The following is an 18421-nucleotide window of genomic DNA, read 5'->3' on the forward strand; positions in this document are numbered from 1 at the left end:
AATAAATAAATAAATAAATAAATAAAAATAATTAAACAGTCAAATAATTACACAGTTAAATAATGAAATACTAAGACAGATCTTTTCATAAATTACTTTCCAAATAAATAATCACATGAAAAAGTTTGAATAGCAACTGCCATCATGTGGCACTGCAAGTCATATCAAGTAAACAAATAAATAAATAAATATCAAATAAATAAATAAATAAATAGGTGCAATACAATAATATGCAGAACCCACAACAATAGCTGACAACAGCGTATCAAAATACTATAAATATTAATATAGCTATATGTATGCTAAAGGAGATACTCAAACCTGGGGAATTTTAAAAAGCTGCCAAGATCAGGACCATATTAATCTATTACAAAAAGATATGGTATGGCTTCGCGATCAACTCAAACGCAGATTTTTCTTCTAATTGTACTTATGCTCTTGTGCTAGTTCATCCTTTGCTTTCTTCAGGAGCATTGTACGATTCTCCTAGAATCTCTCACTGGTTATCTGTAAAATAAGAGTAAGGAAATTTATACAACAATTTTCTTTATTTTCCTCAGATCTAGATTTTTTGCCTATTTCTCAACGAAGCTTTGCTGGTCTGAGCCATCCAGTGAAACGTCACCACTCAGTTTCTCTGAAGGACTCAGGACCACATAATGCAAGGCAACCCAGAAAGCTGGGCTAAGAGCCGTTCACAGCTGTCAGGGAACGCTGTTGAGTCACTGAATAAGAAAAGAGCTATTCCAAGAATTAGCAGAAGCTGCTCATAGATTTTCTTTCCTGGAGAAAAAAATCTCACCCCTCTCTCTCTCTCTCTTTCTCTCTCTCACCCTTTCTCATTTTACTGGTAAAACTTTCCTATATGTGGATTGTGTGTATTTGGATGCTCAGCATTGATTTGTAAATGATCAAAGAACAGGAAGGACAAAAATCAGCATGGGTTACACTAGCAATGGCCAGATGCCCATATATTTCTTAAAGAATATTTTATAATTGCCTAATTAGGTAGACTCTACCCATGTCCATGAACTGTCGTTGTTTCCTCTCTGATTTAAATGGATTTAAATTGTTTTCTCAATTATCTTTCTTTTAAGAGAATCATCATTTAAACATCCCAATACATTTACATATTCATTCTCTTACAGATATTTAATGAAAAAATGATGGATGCACAAACAAAACTGGTTATGAGGAAATGTGAAAGAAATGAGTATTTAAGAAGCAGAAGACGTTCATACACTCCCTGCTCTCCTAGGTAAGGAATCACTCCTGCTCCTTCAGTAGAAGGTTCTTTAAGTCGTACCTGCAAAGTGGTGACCACTCGCTCCAGGATGAGTTGTAGTAGCGATCCCTGGCCTGCACAGAGATCTTGTCTGTCGGCCCAGCCTTTGGAATCTGAATTGACTGTTCCTCAACATTGTACACCTATTGCGCAGGTCAAGCAGAGCGTACAAGAAAGGATGAGATGGGTTGCAGCAAGTATGTGCAACTCAAGCCCCCGCTGCTGGCTGCTCTTTCAAAGGCACCGATCTCCACCCATGGACGCCAGTCGTGAGCGCTTGCAAGAGCTTGAGCCACAGCAGAAAAAAAACCTAAAAAGCCCACTTTCCACTGGTGCTAGTGTTGTAAAGTGATCCAAATCCCAAACTGAAACAGACATTAAAGCAAAGGGTTTATTTGTTTATCCAGGTTTTCCTCTTTGTATTTCTTCTCCCAGAGTGGAGGCTCTAAAAGACAGAACTTGCTGCTTTTCAGTATTGCTGAAATTCCCACTGAGGAGCCGTGGCTGACACAAGAAGCACTCCCTACACTCGCCAGTTTCTCTACGCGAGGGATTGGCCAAAACCACGCTACTAAAACCCAGAAGTCAGCACCGGGGGAATGGCCCCATCTGCTGGTACAGCCTCGCTTATTTTTTTCCCATAGAAAAAGACATCCTCTGGTGTCTTTGGTTTAGCCAGTGGGCAAACTGGAATGATCGTTACATTTCTTTACTTTTCTGAGTGCTGGACCAAGGAAGAGCAGCACTGCAGTGTAAGGACCCGCACTGTGGTCAACTGGTTTGTGTATTTCTTCCCAGTTCTGCTGTTCCGTTGCCAACCTTGGCAAATCGCCGTACTGCTGGTCTGTTGTGCTTTAGTGCATCCATGGGCGGTAGCAAAGGAAGCAAAACCATTTTGTGATTTAAAGCTAAGGCAGAGTAGTAATTTTTAGTTAACAATTAACTAATAACTGGAAAGTGAGTGGCAAACACTGCAGTCTTCACCAGTCTCCACAGACACTCTACCAAAGGAATCATCGATTCTTTATTTTCCAGTATAAAGAAAGTCTGAGCTACCCAGGTACAAACAACGTACAAGGAAATCAGTGCACCAGATCCTAGACTTCTTGATTTGGAAACTGCGATTTTCCAACCTTAGGACCCACGCAGCATACTATTGAATTAGTAAACGCTTTTCTCACACCATCACGGCTATGCAATGCCAGGCACAATTTATCTTCCCAGTTACACCAGGACTGCACCCACCTCAGAGTGTGCTGCTTGGATCTTACTGCTCACAGGACTGGGAATGAGGTCTGCCATGACAGAACCTTGCCACACTTGGGTCTCAGCACCTTTTCTTTTTCCTTTTCTTTTAGTCTATGATTCTTGCATACTAAGCTTATATTATTTATACAGTCTAAGCAAGAGAATTGCATTTAAAGTGTAGTATCTTTACCTGGCTTTCAACTTTGACCCTGAAAGTCAGAGGGAAGTAGGACTTTGGTGTGCTCCATGTTCTGGGATATGTCCAGGTTACTGTTCCATTTGTGGCCACATACTGACATTGAGGTGGGTCAGGTTTTACTGCAAGCAAAAATATTGAAGGAATTAATTCGCATTAGCAGCATAACATCAGATGTTGATGTACTAGGAATCAGCTTTGGGAGCCTCTGTGAGATTAAGAGAGGAGCAGGCATCATATGTAAGAACTACCTTGTATGCTTCTATGGAAGATTAAGCACACTCCCAGAGTCTCTCTGGGTAAGATCCTTGCTGGGTTTTTTTCCTGCCTAGAGGGTTGCAGAGGGATCTAACTGTTGGACAGGTATCTTCAACCCCTTCTGACTGTTGGACATTTAGCAAAAACTGCTTCTTTAGGATGCCGCTTCATTTTCCTGTGCCCTGTGGCATCGTGGGCACAAGTATGGTCCTCTTATTTCCTGACGTTGTCCTTGTAACCTGCCCCAGATGCCACCTGCAAGAATGGTTCAGGAGGGAAGCATACATAGCACCACCCATTATGTGAATAAATCTGCAGTTCTCAGAGAAGAGCCTGCTGTGTTATTGATTACTCTAAGATTCTCCCACATGCCAGTTCCACAGCATGTCCATCTCATACAGAAGGCTACAGAAGCTTTTGGGAGATGTGACTGTGAGACGATTGGAGGTTACAAGTAGGGAGATGTTGCTTCTTCACTTCCTCATCCTCTTCCAGACTGCTGCTATGATTTGTTTTCCCCTGTTCCTGTAACTGGGGACTTGATGCAGATTTACAGTAGAATAGGGCAGGAATTCCCAAGCTTGGTTTGACCAGCTGCTGTTGTTAGTTCCACTATCAGCAGCAAGAAAAAAGCTAAGAATTATTAATCATGATCCCTGGTCTACTCACTGATATCTCTGATGAAGAAGCTGCTGGTGTAGTTTTCATATTCCACCTCATCAATGACCTCGAGGAACATCTCGATTGGTTGGTGTTCTTCAGCAAATGGGCAGTAGTTTTCTTTCTGGCACTGGACTGTGTATTCAGTCACCGATTTATCAGCGTGAGCTACGGGACTGCTGCAGGTTATGCCTCCTTGAGCGCTGAATACAGAACAGAGAAGAGTACTGGAAATTGAGGTTTGTTCTGAGAATTTTTTGCCACAACAATAACATGCAGTCGGTGTGGTAATGTTTTGATGTTGCCTGTATCTGCACTTCAACAGCTGCAGAATCGGTTCAGTGGAAATTCTTACATTTTCAGTGCTGTATTACATATTAATATAAAATCACAAAAGCCCCCCTGCTTTAGTAGAAGCAATTACTGTATAAACTGAATACATGGCATCTCTTTTCTTATTACCATGGTCCCATGACAAGTCCTAGCATCTTAGTTTGTTCCTTAGCCCTTTCCAAAATCTTGATGGAAGAAATAAAGGAAGGTTAAAATATATCTGTTGGGAGATAAATAACAAACGCCATCTTTAAAGTACTACTTGAATCTGTTCTGGTTTTGCACTCAGTGAAAATAAACCATTCTGCCATTGTTTCTCTTTTAACAAACTGAAGTGACCTTTGCTCAAGCCCTCCATGTTTTGGAGAAACCCTTAGGAGTAGTGGGCGGTAGGAAATCCCCACAAGGTTCCCCTCATAGGTCCCTCAAAGATTTCTGCCCTGTTCCTCAACAGAGACTTGCCAGTGGACATGTGGCTTTGGCAGTGGGGGCAGCCTCCCACTCTAATTCTACTGGATATGGTGTGAAGGGGCCGAGCGCTACAATTGTTTCTGCTTTTGGCTCAGCTTCCCCTCTCTCCCCTATGAACTGTTTCTGCTATTGCTTATGTCACTCTGCGGCTGGACTGTAGCAGCTGTAACAGACCAGTGGGGGTTGTTCCATTTTCAAGTCTTTATTCAATTTCTGAGCAGCTTCCACACCCCTATTAGTTAAGTTAGTCCCCGTGATGGCTCAAAAACCTTCTGCAGATGTTCAGACTCTGGAAGTGGGATTTCTCGCCTTCTACGTGTCCTCAATAGCCTTAAAATCCAGGATCTGTTACAGAGAGTAACACAGAGGGCTGTTCTGTCCTTACTGTGAGGTTGTTAAGGAAAGTACAAGCTTTTACCCTTTTAGACTTCTGATTGTGAACTTCACATTTGGACTCTCATTTTCTGTCATCCATGAACACATGAAAATTCCAGAGTAGTTCTTTGCCTCACATTTTAAAAATGTCCTGTTTGGCTCTAGATGGAAAAAGAAAGAAAACATGTTTATTTACTCTTTTTGCCTAGTGGTCAAAGCCAAGAGAAAAGAGTAATTCAGTAGCCTCCCGCCCGCTTCAGCAAGTGGTGGGTACATGGGCAGACACGGTCTCCTGCTGCCCCTTGGGGGAGCGCGTAGTTAAAAAGGCACATGGCCCCAGCTGGTTTAGGTGGTGCCACATTAACTATGTCTGCGTGGCTGCTGGCACGAGCTAGGGCATGCCCAGGCTGCTGCGGATGGTTGCCAGTCTGAGATTTATACAGACAAATCCAGCGTTCCTTCCTTTCGCAAGGAAACCCTGCAGTCATTCGGTCGGCAAACCCCCACACGTGAGAGCGCACGCAGTGGACAATCTCACTTCTTCACACACCAGGGAATGGGGAATGTTCCTGGTGTGAGAGAAGAATGAGGCCTCAGTATACGTGCTGCCCAGTCTCTCAACAACTATATTGTACCCTGGATGTAGCTGACCGGCAGACCAGCCTGCTGCATCAGATATGCGAGTCCAGGAGTTGGGGAAAAAGCCCAGAAATTCGTAAATTCCCAGCACTACAGTGACATACTGCAATATGAGACACAGATGAGTGAGGTTCATGCAGAAAATGCAAAACATTACAGACTTGTCCTAGCAGGTTAATTGTGAATGGAGAAGCCCAAATGACAGGACTTAAAATCTCTATCCGGTCCTGGTTCTGTCAAATCCTGTAGTCCTGGTTTTGCAAGCCCTCTCCGGAGTGCTGGGTCTGTGAGATGGAGGCAAAGCAAATCACTTGCTCCCCCACCAGAAGAGCCGTGGTGTGGTACTGATGTTATCCTGTAGCTAGTAATTCCTACCATCACTCCATCCTGTAAGTCCACAGAGTCCTAAATTAATCTCATGGCAACTGATTCCTATGCTGCTCATCAGCTGCACCACATACAGCCCCACAAAAGGGACCATTTGCTTTTCACTGTCAGCTAAGCATGTGAAGAGGACCCTTTTCAAAGTGGGTATTTCTCATCCATTTCTCCAGAGAGCTCCCTCTGGCCCTCCCAAAGCTCCAGTGCACAAAGCTGAGATATATCACATCATCTTATGACTGTACCTTCAAAGTTTTTCAGAATTGACCTTATCATTTGCCCATTGGAGTCTATTTTAGTTATGAGGAAGAAATCGTAGCTGATAATTTCATGGGTATTAGCTGTCAGACAGGTGTAGTTGCCAGCATCTGGGAACTCTTTCACATCCACAGTCACCGTCATCCCAGTTCCTTTCACTTCGCCGTCCTTTTCCCAGTAAACTGGCAGCACTTCATCAGGCGTGTCGCAGGTGAGCTCCACTCTTTTAGGTGGTGTCCCATCATTCCATTCTGATTCTATGACGTACACTGGACATTGCAGAGAAAGATATGTTAGCAGCTACTTAACAGTGTGAAGATTGAACTCAGCCCTTTATTTTTCAGCTCTGCTCTCCAGGAAAATGCTAACAAATGTCTGTCTTTCTTGCCCAAAGCCTCATCATCACCTGAAAATCTTTAGTACAAGAAAAAGTTTTACTTGAAAATTTACAGTATATCTAGAACTTGCTGATCAGTAGGGATGACGTTTTTAACGGAAGGAGTGATTTTTGCCCTGTGTTTCCCTGAGAATCTTAGAGTGGTTCATAACTGTGGGAAGTAAGCAGGTACCTTTGGTGTAACAGTGAGGATGCCAGGACGTGCTGAGTCTAGGAATCCCTCCTGCATGTGGCCTCTCGCCTTTGCTCACAGAGTGGAATGTAAAACCACTCTGTACTGGGGTGCTTTGCCCTCTTCAGCGTCAAAGTTCTGCGAGTGAGCAGCACGAAGGAGGGGAGCTCTGGGTAAGTGGTCTGGCTTTACCTGTAGCTGACACCGTTTTCCATTTTCTGCAGGGAACAAGCTGAACTCCTACACCCTGCTCCCGGCGGAGCAATTACTAAGAGATGGGGGTCCACTGAGCTAAGCGGGCTGCAAAAGGGAGATGGGGTGTTCTAAATGCCACCTCATAACCCTGAAGTGCCCTGCTGGTCTTTCTCAATCACAGAATCCCAGAATGTTGGGGCTGGAAGGGACCTCCAGAGATCCCCCAGTGCCACCCCCTGCCAGAGCAGGGTCACCCAGGACAGCCCCACAGGAACGCATCCAGGCGGGTTGGAAAGTCTCCAGAGCAGGAGACTCCACACCCTCTCTGGGCAGCCTGGGCCAGGGCTCCGGCACCCGCACAGGGAAAAAGCTTTTCCTGATGTTTTTGTGGAATCTCCTGTGCTCCAGCTTGTACCCATTGCCCCTGGACATCCCTGAGAAGAGCCTGGCTCCGTACAAGAAGACATATGACAAAATAATTTGTTCCATTAAAGAAACATCCTGTCTCTTTGCTGTGGCTGGCTGAAGAACTTCACCTACACTTCTGTGTGGCAGCAGTTGTCGAATGCAGCTGTCACTGCTCAGACACACTGCCGCCATCACAGGGCTGCCCAGCCACGGCCAGCACCTTCAGAGACTCTTCTGTATGTGGCAAGTGGCAAAAATTTGTTTCTTAGGGTATCACCACCACAGCAAGAACTCAGCTCAGGAGATCAGAGTTCCAGCCAGCTCTAAGACCTTTTCACCAGAGTATTTCGCTACCAGAATGAGGACTTTAAGACTTTACTGCGGAGAAGAAACATGAGAAATATATGTCAGACACTTAATCTGAAATGGCAGAAAACCTGCAGCTCGGGGAAGCTTCCCAAGCTGCTCATGGGCATTTGAAGCACAGGCGAGGTGAAGCTCACGAACTTGAAACACAAAGATTATTCTCAGTCCTGACAAACACATCTGCAGTTTTCAGCACTGTGGTATTGCCCAGGGAACCCACAGATAGATAATTTATTTTTTATGTTAAGGTATGGGGAAAAGTAACTGAATTACTTTTTACAAATAAAACACAATCAGATTGAGAATGCTTTTTTCATATTGATCAGGGTTCTTTTTTTTTCTGGGTAATCGTGGTGAAGACGGCTTGGATTATGGAGCTACGCCGGGTGGATAAGAACAGCAAATTTGGGTATCTGAATTTTGCCCAATTTTCTGCTAAGTTATTAAAAAGATTTGTTTATGACTGACCCTGTATTTATGTTTAAGTTATTTACCAGAGAAGTTGGATAAACTATTTCTAGGTTTTAGGTTTCACTGTGACATATTCTTTTTGGCAATTAATTCTTCAGTTGTTTGTTTGTAGCCTGTTCCCTAAGTCACAAGATACTGTTTCTGCTTCCAGACTGCATGTCTGAAACTTTTGAAACAAGAGAACAGGGAATAGGACGTAGGACAGTATCTAATGCACGTATTCAGAGTAGCTGTTGATGACGTTTTAGGATTTCTAAATATAGTACCAATACGCTGGAGTGATTCACAAACAAATAGGAAGAACTTTGGCCTAAATTAACAAATCTTGTGCTTGTGGGCACAACTATAATTCTGACATACTTTTGTGTCCTATGGTCAGCTGGAGGTGTCAGTGAGGGGTGACTGCTTACCGTTTTCCCTCAGTTTCCACTGTGCTTCCAGGAGGGTGGCAAAGGAAAACAATGAAAGTAAGGCAAATAGTAGGTGAGACATCTGTAGTGAAAAAATAAATTACTAAACTTCACTGAGGATTGTTCAGGGTGTAGGGAAATTGAGCTCAGTGCTGGACAGGATAACAAGACAGAGTCAGTTCCAGTGAACTAAGAAACATCCTCCCATTCTAAGAACTCAAGGACTACATAAAAATCAAATATCAGGTTTGTTCAGGAGCTTAAGGCAAGATTTTGACCAACTTGTTATTCACACTGCAAACCAGCTTAGAGAAGAGATCACAGGATTTAGAAGAAATTGTTGTGTGCATAGGTCTGACATGGTCAGGAGCGCAGAGTCCAGAGGTCTCTCAAGAATATATAAATACACAGCTGTATATCCAATACAAAGTGTATATTTGACCTAAATTTAAAATGCAGGTAAAGCTTTTAACGTAACACAAAATATATTTGCCAAATATTGTAGTAACCACCAGATACATAAAAAACTTTTGTGACAGTTATTTAGCTACACTTTCAGATCTTTTTGACATGGACATTAGGCCAAATTAATAGGAGCATGACTTAGAAACAAGGATTGGTGAATAGCAAAGTCTCTTCTGACTACAGTGGGAGTCTGAATGCACAGGAAAAACACAAAATTAAGTTGTTTGGGTTTTTTTCCCTTCCAAATCAGTCTTTTTCAGTGAAAGGGGAGTAGTCCTCCTCTTCTCACGTGCTACAAAACATCTTCATACGGGTTTATGGAGGAAGAGTATGTGTGTATTTCTGGGTGCACCAAATCAGCTCACTGGCTGCTCGTGCTATTATTGGCAAATCTTGAGCAGAAAACAGCTGTGTCCAGACCTATGCCACGAAAGTGTGCCATCTGATTTCGTACACCACACAGCACAGCTGCTGATGGGACCAGAAGCTACATGAATTGTGTCTGGAGAGAGTGTCTGGGAAAGGACCCAGCTCACATCTGCTGAGAGAGGTGTACGAGACTCAGGGAAAAGCCAGATACTGTCAGGCAGCCCATCAGCAGTATCTTGCTTCATTAAGAGGCAAACATTCTTAGCTCCTGATGACTTCCAACTGCAGGCAAGATTATCTGTCATTTGTGAAAGAAAAATACTTTCAGAAAGATGCTAATTTCTTTCATTGTAGTATGGCATTCATCACTAAAACCAATATCTGAAATATAAACTAAAGCTTGGAGAAGAAGGGAGTAAAACATGCCTTCTTTTCCCTGCCAGCCTTTCATCAAAATTGAAGCCTCGAAAACGGAAAAGTTCCTCTTGATTTTAGGGAGAAGCTTCACGATTCAGGTTTTTGATGAAAAAAGTTAAAATTTTAATTGAAAATTATGTGATTTTAGAGATGAGGGGGAAGAACACACCTTTCTCAAAATTTTATAAAAATTTTAGTGAGAAATAAACTCAGTTTCTGAACATCAGTAAGCAGTGCAATTGCCCAAGCACTTCACAGATGAGGAGAATGTACTAACAGTGTCTGTTCCCTGTGATCTGGAGAATGAGCTGCTGCAAATCAGCAAGATTCTTCCACCAGGAATCACAATTCATGTCAGAAAGGACCTCTAGACATCACCTGGACCAGCTCAAGGAAGGGTCAAGTCCATAGGGCTGTACGTTTTTTTAAAGCAGAGAACAATCCGACCATAAACACACATTTGTCAACGCACACACCTCAGCAGTGAGAATATTGGCAAGATAAAAAAGATTATTACCTTATAACATTAGCTATTCTGTTAGCTAGATAACATTTCCATGAGCTATATACAAGTACATACTACGTGCTCAACTTCACGCACATAAAAATATAAATAATGTCCCGAGAAAAATGTCATTTAAAGTGCTTTTTAGTTTCATCTGAAGCAGCACGTACTAGACTTGTGCTGCCCCAGTGTTAGAGAATAAAGGAATTCTCACCTTTTCCTGCGAGGCGGTAGCTGAAGTTGCCAGGCGGGTTGGTTCTGCGATCTGAAGGAAGCAAAGCGCTAGCTCCCTTATAAATACTTGTAGGCTCTTGAAGGAAAGGGATGCTCCATTCCACCGCAAGACCACAGAATTGCAACACGTGGCTTGAGTTCCTATTTTACATAGCAGCAGAGCTCAAGCAAAAAAAAAAATTAATTGGGACTCCCAGGTAAACTTTAAAGAGGAAATGAGATGATGAGATTGTCACAATGACCTTTATGGTGTGCCAGAGGCATTTCTTTTCCTGCCTGATTTTCTGTCTCTTTCATACTGCGGGTTCATCATCTGAGGAAGAGTAAATACAGACTAAATAAACTTCCAGAACTGTCTGATGGGAAATGCATTATGAAGACAGAAAGAGAAAGTTAAATAAACAAAATCTTTTTCTATCTGGTAAGCATGAAAGAGATAATTACAGGAAATAAAAGCCCAGCTAACAGATCATAGAATCATGGAATCATAGACTGGCCTAGGCTGGAAGGGACCTTAGAGATCATTTTAATCCAACCTCCCTGTCGTGGCCAGGGATGCCTCTCAACTAGATCAGGCAACACATGGGGACTTAACGGGGATCATCAATCAGACGTAAAGCTAAGGGAAAATCAATTTTTAATTGCTGTTTTAGAGTTGTATTTATTCTAAAAATTGAGACCTAGGTCAACCAAAAAATAAACAATTGGCTCTGGCACAGATATAAAACCCTGAGATTGTGACATTATATTATATTGCAGTTTTAAATAAAATCTGTTGGATTTTCTTTATAAATTAATGTTCCTTTTAGACCTGTACTCAAGCATAAGAAAATCTCCATAGACAACATATATTTTGAAAATGAGGTAAAAGTTTCTATTTTTTTTAATAATGTGTGAAATAATAGAAAGTAATTTGCTTTGTCAGGCAAATCAAGATTGAGTTGTTCTTCTAGCCCTGAATTCCATACTTGAATAAGGTGGCTGCAAAGTTACAAGCAAGAAGAAATATATTGCTTTTAAAAGCAGAAAAAAAGAAGTAGTTTGAAATTCAACGGGACATATTTTAGGGATTCATGAAGAGACACAGCTCTACTCCATACGCTTTCTAGTGACAGGATCTCGTGACACAAGGATCTGCAACACGCTGCCTATTTGGTGCCCCCAAGTACGGCAAGAACATAAAACAAGAGGAGGAACAACCCCAGGGAGCAGGGAGCAGGGAGATAAACTTATCTCCTGGCGCAAGGAGTTCCTGTTCCTCTCACACGTCTGCGAGGCAAACAGCAGAGAGCGCAGCGTGCTCTCGTCTGAGAGAGAGCAGTTTCAGGATTCTGGATTAACCGCACTGAGAACTTACATGAACATACACTATTGCCACCTGAATCCTCTTCTCTTCTTAGCCACCTTCTTCAAGGAAACACGTCTGGAGTAGGATCATCATACGCACCTTCAGCAACTGAGTGCTAACTCCCTCCCGTCTGACACGACACAAAACTAGAGCGCTGCAGTTTCCCTGCCCAGTCCATCTATATATTTGTATTTCATAGAATCATAGACTGGCCCAGGCTAGAAGGGACCTTAGAGATCATGTTAATCCAGCCTCCCTGCCGCCAGGGATGCCATCCCTCAACTAGATCAGGCACCACACGGGGACCGAACTGGAATCGAACCCGTGACCTTGGCATTGTTAGTGCCACGCTCAACTGACTGAGCTAACTGGCCCCTATTTATATATAAAAAGCACCTATCACCATATTGATAAACATTCAGTGTACCTAATTTGTTACTTGAACTTCAGCCCCAGACTTTCCTTTGCTAGAGCTCACAACCAGAGCTGGGCGAGAGCAGGAGGAGAGAGCTGCAGGCTGCAAACACAGCTGTCTCCAAGTTCAAAACGATGGCTCTGCCATGAAGAAAAATGTACTCCTTTCATATCTTGTACGCTGAATCCAGCTCAAAGTGGTTTATTGATTTATTCATGGCACAGAATTGGCCTGCAAACAGTGAACTGCTCATGTGAGATTCATATCAACAATATAACAGATAAGCCAGAGTGCTAGAGGCTTCCGAAATGTTACTTAATCCCTGTATGTCTCCACGTCCCACTTATCCCTAAAAGCCCCAATCTTCCTCTCCCACACGTATACATGGTCTGACACACACACACACACAGAGAGTGGATGTTTTTACTGTCCTTGTATCTGGCTGATGCTTGTCTTCCTCCTCTGGGACAAATGTCTCCTCAGGCAGTTTTGGGTCCTCTGCTGACACGCTCTGCTCATGTTTCCACTCCTACTGTAACAGCTCTTGTCACCCCAGCTGCTTTCCCAAAGGCGAGCCAGGCACACAGCGACGCCCCTGCCACTGTTCCAAAGAGAAGACGGCAGTCGGAGAAAGACTGGCAGAAGCAGCGGGGCACAGGCAGGTGAAAGCTATCCCTGTTCCGGGTGACACAACTGGCTCTTTCTGATCCTGGTCCCCGACCACCTTTGAAGTATGTGTCAGAAGGAGTCTGGGCTGGGCGCCACATCCCACCCATCCACTTCTCCTGTGGGGAAAAGCTTGTAACAGGGGCAGGGAGGGAGCCTGGGGACAGCCCTTGCCCTCGGGTGGCAGCCTGCTCTGGCTGCCAGCTCTGCTCACACAGAGCACAAAGAGCCCAGGCTCACAGTCAGGCAACAATCTGTCCCCATTTAAGGCAATTTCCAAAATTCACTTCAGAGATAATGCCCAAGTTGAACAGCAAGCCAGCAATGACCGGGAAAACTTGAGAGCTGCCTTCAGTCACTGAGAGGATAAATAAGGGCGCAAGCGACTTTACATACACGTTGCCTACTTCTTTTTCTCAGCCCATCTTAGCTTGCCTGTTTGCTTGTATCAACCATGTAAAACAGCTTTTCCTTTTTGACTGCAATGTCACTAACGTACACCTGAAACCTCTGCCCAGCCTGATGGCCCTCTCAGTTCTGAATACCTGCTCAGTTCTGAAGATGAGCAGTTAATGACTAATATAAATAAAAGCACATTTTCAGAGTGTGTGCTTGCACACGCATAGCGCCCACATAACTGCCTTAGCTCAGTTATTGATACGGCACAAATAGAGCGATACAGTACCCAAGAACCCTAGATGCCAGTTGTGGAGCACAGATATATGTGTACGGAACTTCCAAGATGGGATAGTTTGCTATGATCCATCACAGGAATTTTTAAATATTAAAACATAGAGATTGTGAAAATATCTTTTGATGACAGCCTGGTTTTCCATTATGAGCTCATATATTCTTAAGGGGAAATTTGGAGGAGAGCAGCTTCTCTTCCATCATTTTATCCTACTTCCTCTATGACAACAAAAGAGAATGGTGGAAACCTAAACTCCACGTTTTGCTTTCCTCGAATGCAATGGAGACACTCCTTTTTTTGGCAGAAATATCCTGTTGGAAAATGGTTTTCCATTGTTTTGAATGGATAGATAAATTTTTTTTTGCTTTGTGGAATGACACAGTTATTTCACTGCAATCCAGGAAAAAAACCTGTGTCACATTAGGAGGATTTACATAAACTGTATAATCAGTAAGATTCTGCTGTACAGAATTTCCTTCAGCAATTCCCTTCAGCAATTTCCTTCAGGCTAGTTTTGCATGGATGTCGATTTGGAGATTAATACCAAAGATCAAGTTTTGTTATTGTTATTATTAATGTAGTAGGAGTGAAAATGGAACTCTGTTCTTTATATAGAATTCACTAAACAGTGATTTATGTGACTTCATCAGGAAATGCTGCGCAATATTAGCATATCCATGAACTTTCCTTAAAAATTCCAGTCACAAGCTGCTATGTGGAATCACTGAACCAAGAATCAAACCTTGGGAGAGATGCAAAACAACAGGGAGGAAAATCACATCCCACGTCTATTAAAAAAATCAAAACCACCAAGCTTTATACAGCAGTGATTCATTTGCATTAGGATACCACTAGATCAGCCACACAGGATGGGGACTTTGAGTATCTCTCCTTAGGTGGAGAGAACAATAAGATGTTTATCTCATATGCTCTCCACACTGGTATCATGCTAATGTAGCTACTCAACTTCCAGATTAGAGCTAACCTGTTCAGTGTAGGGCTGAATGCGGACATAAAACACATGTGCACACCGAGTACGAGCTGGTGCTGAGTAAGAGAAGTGGAAAGATGGGATTTTCTGCTCTCCATCCTACTCTCTTCTCCCCTGCTAAATCCACATCTGCTCAGTTAGTTTATAACTCACAACAGATTGGTTGTCTCTACATAGACTCGGTTATACATACAGCCTGCACTTAGACATAATGTAAGAGGTAGAAAAAGAATGCAGAGAAGGAGATAGATAGTATTAACCTGCATAGGGATTTTAAAAAAGAAAAATTTAAAAAAAGAGGTATGACATTTCCAAGGAGTTTTAAGAACCAAATCATGTTTTCTACAGCAAATTACTCCAGGGAGTCAATGGGATTGGGGTACCTAAGTCTATGACATATTTTGCAAATCTTCACAGTCACTCAGAAGAAATTATGGGACAGAGATCCAAAAGAAACCGGCACCTCCGTAAGATTCATTGCAGAACTATAGACACACCAGTCCTCTCTAACACAGGAAGCACAGAAGTTCCTCTCCCAGAGTATGCATATGGCTTTCTGGGGTTTTTTGAAGTGCAGTGCACTGCTTCTATTACACCAGTCTGCTGCTCCCACCCTAAACCCGCTGTTTGCATTTGACATATCTGATATCCTACGTTCAGCTCTAGGAGCTAGATGCAAATTGCTCACTTCTCGTGAAGTTTTCTTATTTCGTATGTGACGTTACTATTTGAAATCCACTGTCACTTACACCAGGATATGTTGCTGGGGGTGGGGGAAATAGCATATCAAACTGAAAGTAAAGGGAAAAATCCGTAGTGACTTATTGACTTAAATTCACGTAGTGTTTTCTTGTTCGTCAGGCAGCTTCTATAGAAAGGAGGCTGGGCACTTGATTTCTCTACAATTCTAAAATTGCATATGGCATTTTTCTTTCCAATATTCACAATAAGAAAGTAATAGGCAAAGATAAAATCCTTGGGCAACAAATTCAGTAACTGAGTATCTGTGCAAAGGACCTGATCACGTACTTGTGATTTATATTACAATAACAGGAATTTCAGGTGATTTAAGACACGGCAGGAAAAGGTACATAGGTAAGGCGGTAGGTCTATTCATAGATTGGTCACAGTTTTTAGAGCCAGTGATTGTTGGCAGCAGATGTCTGGAGGGGTCAGATAATCTTTTAAAACACAGAGTCACAGTGTTGGATAGGGATCAACATGTCTACAGGAAACAACAGAAACTTGGAGGAAAAATCTGTATTTTCTTCACTAAAAGCCAGTTAATATCTAAGACTTTGTTTGGTGTTAGGATCAGGCAACGTAGGAAAAACATTTCAACATGGACAATTACTAGAGAGCATCTAGTGTATGGTCTGGAAAATGTTTTAATACTCTCATACTACTCTTCAGTTATTCTTTGGCCACAGTTGAAGAAAGACAAGTGGAGAGCTACAGCATGACATTGAAGAGAAGAAAAAACACCTACGCTAACATTCCATTGGAGGAGAAGTTACTGAGAAATTACTGTCAGGCTTTGGAATTCTATTAATCATCTAAAATTCATCAAATACTTTCCTCAGACATTCATTGATTTTCTCCTATGAAATACATCTATTTGATCAGATAACATTAAAAATGTATTTGTTGATAGGTGGGAATTAACTTCGTGATATTCTTCAGTTTTGTACAGAAGTAACACACTTTGAACACATGCACTTAAGGGTTCAGTGAAGGAAAATAGAAGCAGAGTAAAAGAGAATTGCAAAGCTTAAGCATGCCTTAGTGAGGGAGGTGCTACAACACCACCTTTTGCAGATCTTTTATATTCCAGGAGTCATTATATTGTAACCATATTGTAGAATTATATGGAACATTCTACTTTCAACCACACATCTATCACTTAATAGAACAGTTTACTTTTTTTAATGTATTTTTTTTATTATTATTCTGGTTCAGCAACTGTAGAATTTGTTTTGGCACTTGGATTTGCAGTCTCAGAGGTGCCCTTGATGTCTCCAAAGTGAAACAAATAATAAGCTGTTGGCAACATAAGACATTATTCTCCTTTAACGCAGTATAAGCTTGTTATGTTCCTATAGCCACATGCGATATCGAAGGGCTGCTCACCAACCAGAGATGAAGAGCTACTGCTTTTGCATCAGCCAGCACAACCCGTGCTGAGTGAACTGCACATTTGGTGAAGGGAAGAGCTGGGGAAGAAAAGTAACATTCATTTCCTCCCATTTTGAGGGAAGAGGCAAATTGTCGAAGTCACTGAAAGACTTTTTGAACCACTCCAGCCTTTTGGTAGGATTTTGCAAAAACTCACAAAAATTTCCAGTTTTATCTGGGACTCTTATGGCCATTATTTTCTGGCTGCCCCAGAGCTGGGCTCAGGAAATATAAAACAACACTTGGAGTGTTAAGAGGATGGTATTGGTTAAAAATTCTCACCTTTTTACTAGTAAGAAATCTGGACATAAAGGTAATGCTGCTTTAGGGCAAAAGGAGAGAAAAACGGATCTTTCTTCAGAAGTGGCCCAAGACTTCTAAACGAAGTGTTCCAGGAAGTTAGAAAACATCATAGCCTTCTACTCCAAATGCACCTTTTTATTTTTGTAACCCTGCCTGCAGTATGTCTATAAAGAAAAAACAAACCCCTCTTCTTGCCCTTCTAATGTGGGGCTTCCTCCTCTGGGGAACGCAATCACTCCATGCTACGCATGTGCACGTTGCCAGAGTCAATGAGAGCAGAGCAAAGAAGCTATTGTTGCTAGTAGTTCCACTGCTAAATCTTCATTTACATGATATTTTATAAGCAAATTTGAACCTTTCTTAAGCAAGCACATAGTTCAGGCTTGGCACTGTGCTAATACCTGCTGTGCAACTTCTGATCGAGCTTAGGACCCCAGCAGAGCAAGGTGGCATTTGTGTATGAAACGTTGTACTGACAGAATTTCAGTGGTACTCTTGGTGCATGCATGCCAGTACCAAGTGTAATTGTTATGGTAAGTACTCCTCTTATATGCTTTTATTGTTATTTTGAAGGGGAAGGTGGACCTAAATTACCCAGGGATATACCTGGAATAAAGGTGAAGTCATGACAATTTCCTATTTTGCTATATTATTGTTAATGCCTACGTATATTTATTTTATGCTAAAGCCTAGAAACTCAAACTGAGAACAGGACCCCATCACATAAGGGATAACAAGAGTTCTGGTCGAGGGTTAGGGCCAGACTGGCCACTGAATGCTGACAGATGCTCTCGGACACCTCTCCCTCCTCAAACAGGAAGGAAAAGGGAATGAGGCAGAGTCTTACGGATAGGAAAACTACAAAAGCTTTAATAAAACAATAATAAAAAAACATGTATACATATATACAAAACCAATTTCAAACTTTACTCCCGTCCCCACTATCCATCCCCACTGGTGCTGCAGAGCTGGTAGCACTGGGGCAGCCCCAGGCTCAGGGGCAGAGGGCAACCGGGCACAGGGGCAGGAACGCAGGACTGGGATGAAAGGATGAAGATCAGACGAAGTCCTCCTTGGACACCGGTCACTGAAGAAGAGAGCTTAACCTCCCTCAGCTTTATACTGAATATGACATATCTGGAATGGAATACTCCTGTCGGTCACCTCTCCAGTCTGTTACCCTCCAGAGGTTCCACCTTTGACTTCCTTGTGCCCCCTCTCACCACCCGGCCCCCCAGCCTGGCACACAGGAGCCAGCAGTGGCCTTGGTCGCTATAGAAATAAGTATCAGTCGAGCCTTTCTGCATCCCAGTGCCAGG

The 18421-nt window shown here is 42.5% G+C and overlaps 1 protein-coding gene across 1 annotated transcript; it reads right to left on the reverse strand.

The window, feature by feature from the left end:
* Positions 1–1266: 1266 nt before the first annotated feature.
* On the reverse strand, positions 1267–8605 carry IL12B (interleukin 12B). Its single transcript, XM_009867496.1, has 7 exons — positions 8524–8605; positions 6092–6373; positions 4870–4987; positions 3657–3850; positions 2724–2851; positions 1698–1713; positions 1267–1430 (listed from the first exon to the last, which is right to left on the reverse strand). Exons 1-7 carry the CDS (start codon positions 8603–8605, stop codon positions 1267–1269), a joined length of 984 nt encoding a protein of 327 aa, XP_009865798.1.
* Positions 8606–18421: the final 9816 nt, after the last annotated feature.

Source organism: Apaloderma vittatum, unplaced genomic scaffold, assembly GCF_000703405.1.
Source record: "Apaloderma vittatum isolate BGI_N311 unplaced genomic scaffold, ASM70340v1 scaffold27780, whole genome shotgun sequence".
NCBI lineage: Eukaryota > Metazoa > Chordata > Aves > Trogoniformes > Trogonidae > Apaloderma > Apaloderma vittatum.